The sequence below is a fragment of the Buceros rhinoceros genome, unplaced genomic scaffold, assembly GCF_000710305.1.
Source record: "Buceros rhinoceros silvestris isolate BGI_N320 unplaced genomic scaffold, ASM71030v1 scaffold5084, whole genome shotgun sequence".
Classification (NCBI taxonomy): Eukaryota; Metazoa; Chordata; class Aves; order Bucerotiformes; family Bucerotidae; genus Buceros; species Buceros rhinoceros.
The window spans coordinates 1-4,118 of NW_010409937.1; the positions used below are offsets into that span (position 1 = coordinate 1).

The 4,118-nt window shown below is 41.1% G+C and overlaps 1 protein-coding gene across 1 annotated transcript in view; it reads left to right on the plus strand.

The window, feature by feature from the left end:
• Window positions 1-1,763: 1,763 nt before the first annotated feature.
• The window catches only part of LOC104492807 (protein FAM184A-like), a gene marked incomplete at its 3' end in the record, with an annotated part of 10,039 nt that continues 7,684 nt past the window's right edge, over window positions 1,764-4,118 (plus strand). The window contains exons 1-2 of the mRNA XM_010135406.1: window positions 1,764-1,939; window positions 2,584-2,781. Coding sequence (XP_010133708.1) covers window positions 1,769-1,939; window positions 2,584-2,781 — 369 coding nt within the window. The remainder of the gene's footprint in view (window positions 1,940-2,583; window positions 2,782-4,118) is intronic.

Below are 4,118 nucleotides of genomic sequence, written 5' to 3' on the forward strand. Positions count from 1 at the left end.
CAGGCAAGATTCTCCTAGAAGCTGTAACTACAAAATTAATATCTATGCTGAGTAAATAAATAATACCATTTCTTATCTGGATGCTTTATGTGAAACTCTTCAGGATCTTGGTATAACCTTTGAAAGTCTGTTTAGTTTCCACATAATTTTATCATGCTAATTTTTAAGAGGCACATTTAAATCGTGTCTAGGTCATGCAGTTTGTTAAAGGAATAATAGGGTGTTTCTATCAAAAGAATCCTTTCCAACATGGAACGTCTTCATGACGCTTCTGCAAAGATGCTAAAATAATGGAACAATATCCCGTCTGTTGTCTTTCGATTGAAGAAGCATAGGAGCATCCTCTTCTCCAAAATAGTCTTCTGTCCGCTTCTAAGCCTTTCCCAGAAGAACAGGAGTTTCACTGCTTGCATCAGTTACCTAGCAGTAGTATTTTCAGTAATACAGATGGAAATTCAGAAGAGAGAGGACAAAAATTTCTGAAGTCATAAGTCTTTTTTTCCACATGTTTTGTGAAGGATGGATGATTATAGGATGGATAGGAAGGATGTCTAGCTTTGTAGATAACACATAAAGAAATTTAAAGCAAGTCTCTAGCCTGCAGGGATTTAGATCATACTTTACTATGGAGGAAGTGAGTTCTGATACATCTTTTAGTCGTATCCCTATAGCAAAATAAAGTGTAATTCCAGAAGTCTTCCAGAGCTTTAGCTGCTGTGCCTAGCATGCTGGTTAAATTCATCATCATCATCATGGCTTGGCTTCACGAACGAAGATCTGGGAAGGGCTTTTCCCACGCTCACTGCAAGTGATGAGTGCACCCTTTGGGCCAGCGTGGTGGATTTTTTAGGTGAGGCGCAGTATGCAAGGAACTGGCTCCACCCTTTACACCTGAGGTTCATCTGCCAGGGCCTAGCGAGCTTGGATGGTGACAGCAAAGCCCTCAGGTCGTAGGTTTGGTTAGAGTGTCCTTCTCTGAGATGATGGATGCCTTACAAGGCTAAACGAGCTCCATCTGCCCGGGTTTGGAGTCAGAGTTGTCCTTCTCCTAGGATGGTTGCCCGAAGGCTAGTGAGCCCATCCTGCCCGTGGACACACTTTGTCTGACCCTTCAGTTGAGACCTGTCAGGCTTGCAAGACCCCACCGGAGGCACATGCCACCACCAGCACAGCTCTCAACCTCACAAGGGCACACAAGCTCCTTCCCCACGGCAAGGGGGTGCCTGTGAAAGAGTCGCTGCTCTACCTCCGGACATCACAGACCTCGGGAGATCACAGCCCCGGGCAGGGGACAGCCAGGGCCTGCCAAGAACGGGAGTCCTGGAGGCTGGTTAAATTATGGCTGTGATAAATGAATATCATCTTTACTGTTAGACTTCAGTGTTCTACTTTCTGTTGTGTAGCTTATTGATGGTAAAATGGTGTGGTTTTAGGTGGGGAAAGTTCTTCAAGATGGAACGTGTTCATATTATTGCTTACCTCTGCTTTTTCTTGGGAGTCAATATGCAACTTTGAACCAGGAAAATTTAAACTTAAGGAGCCCCAGTACCAAACACCTAACTGTGGTTAGACATTTTACAGTAGAACTAAAAAAGGGAGAAGTGGAGGGGAGGGTAGCATTGCCATGAAGATAATGGGTCGACCCATATGAAAGCTTCTGCTAGACTTGTACTTTTAGAAATCGCTTAAGTATGAACGTGTACCTCTATTACATGAAACCAATGCTGTGAGGTTTTAAAGAGCTGTTTTGTTTTTAGGTCACATCGGAATGCTTCAAGCCACTCAAATGACTCAAGAAGTTACAATCAGAGATCTGGAATCGGAAAAGTCTAGATTAAAAGAAAAACTCTCCCAACTGGAAGAGGAAAGAAACTTGTTACAAAGCAAAACACAAAGTCTGGATGAGCGACAAAGGCAGCAAATACTGGCCTTGGAAAAGGTTAAACAGCTTCTTGGCTTTACTTGAATAAAACCAGAAAAATTAGAATTCTTAGGAGAAAACTTACGTTTTAATTTTCGTTTGATATGACTGCACTAGGACCAGTAGTAGGTTGTTCCAAGTGAATCTTATGTAGCAACATACAATGACTAATGTAGAGTGTAAAGTCAGAGTAGAGGGAAGTCAGATTAAACGATATTCAGACTGCTTTGGACATCTTTTAACAATTTCATTTATGACCTCATGTAGATGCCTAGTATCTAGAGTGTCTCAGTAAGGAGAAGGGTGAAATGGGTAAAGAACAATTCCAGATACCATTCTCTGAAAATGTGCTGGATGCGTTTGAAAATACTGGTCTGAAATTTTACGTAGGCTTGGCACCTGATTGCTGTTTTCCCCAGATGAAACAGAGTAAAAACCAATAGATTTTAGCATGGCTATAGTGCTTTGCATGGCTATATTGAAACTACCTTTTTGGTTATTGAATTATTTAGTCAGTGCTTAGTGTTTGCTCAGTTTATTTTGTATGGTAGTTAATTTTTGTAGGTTTGTCACCAGTAACACTTTTGTGGTGTTTTTTTTTTTTCCTTCTACTGTTCAGATTTTATCTTCTGATAGAAATTATTTTTCTCTGTCTCTTCTAGAAAGTAAATGAAGCAAGGGAGACACAGCGTGAATATTATGAGAAAGAGCTGGTAAAATTGCAAGCAAGATTGGAAGGAGAGGCTGCACAGTTAAAGGAGGCTCATTCCAAGACCTTAGAAGAATTGGCATGGAAACACCATACTGCAATTGAGGCTGCACACACTAATGCTAATAAGGATAAGAAAAAACTCCAGATGGTAGGTTTGTGTTTTCCTAATAATGTCTTGCAAAAAGCGAGTGTTAAGAGTTTGAACCTTGTACTGCGTGGTTTTGTAGCACGGTGAGTTTTATTTGGAGCTATCTGCAGATCTGCTGATCAGTAAATTAGTTAAAATAGGGAACAGCTCTGTAAATGTGAGAAATATGAAACTTGATTCTAGGAAGGGAAAATTTAACTAGGAAAAAATGTCTGAGTCAAGATCTCAGTGAATATTCATCAGTGTACTGCCTCCTCTGTCAAACATGTCTCGCTAAGCACAGGTTGTATTGTTTGAGTAATTTAAGGAAAAAACAGTCTGTCTCAAACATGGAGAAGAGTTGTATGTAGTATGAGGAAGAAGCATGGTATGAGGAGTCTTGGGATAGAGGATATGAGGATTTATTGGGATTGGAAGACTGAGAAAGGCATATGGGGTTTGGAAATCTTTGGAAAAAATGGAACAGAAGAGAATGGTAAAGAATGAGAATATGGAAATGGTTTAAATATCTCTCTGCTTCAATTCTTCCATCTAAAAAATGAGCTGTAAAAATGACATCAGCTCATAGGAGGATTATGAAAATAGAGCTGCTAATAATTTCCAGTACTGCACAGCTGTACTGACAAGTACTATAAAAGAACTAATTGCTCACTTATCAGAATAGGGTCTGAATAGCACTAGTGAAATTTTGCAGCCAGCGGATTTCAGAGCATCAACAAGAAAAACTGAGCAAGTCTCGTTCAGCACCATTTGTCCCATGTGGTGATTGGTCTGGGCCTGATGAAGAAAACATGTCCTTGTTGAGTTGTGTCGTATAGCCACGTGTTACCAAAAGTAAACCCCCCCGTTTTGCCACTCTGACTTCTACCATGACCAAAGAGATTGTGCAAGCAGTTTATACACAGATTATTTCTTTCTGTTGCACACCCTAGCGGAGTGCTAGAACTAACCGGCTGAGAAGCTTAACATTTTCACCACCCCCTGCAAAACATGGGAGGGGTCTCTGGTTTTGAATGAAGAAGGGTTGGCCTCCGTTGCTTCTGGGAATAAGCTGGATGACACTAAATTGCTGTCTTCCAGCCCCATGGTTTTCCTTAGAATTTTATACCTTTTCATGACAGTCTTTTTCCCCTTGAATTCTTGAGCACTTAACTCTGTCAGAGGCTTGTCTCTGCAATCTTACTAATGCCTGCGGTTGTCCTTCTGGTTTCATGCGTAGCTCTGGTCTGTGTGTTTTCATAGCTGTTTCTGAGGTATTATTGGTTTCTCAGAAATCTGAGCCCAGGACTCCACAGAGGCACTGAATCGATGCTAAGCCTTGCATTACAGCTGAACCG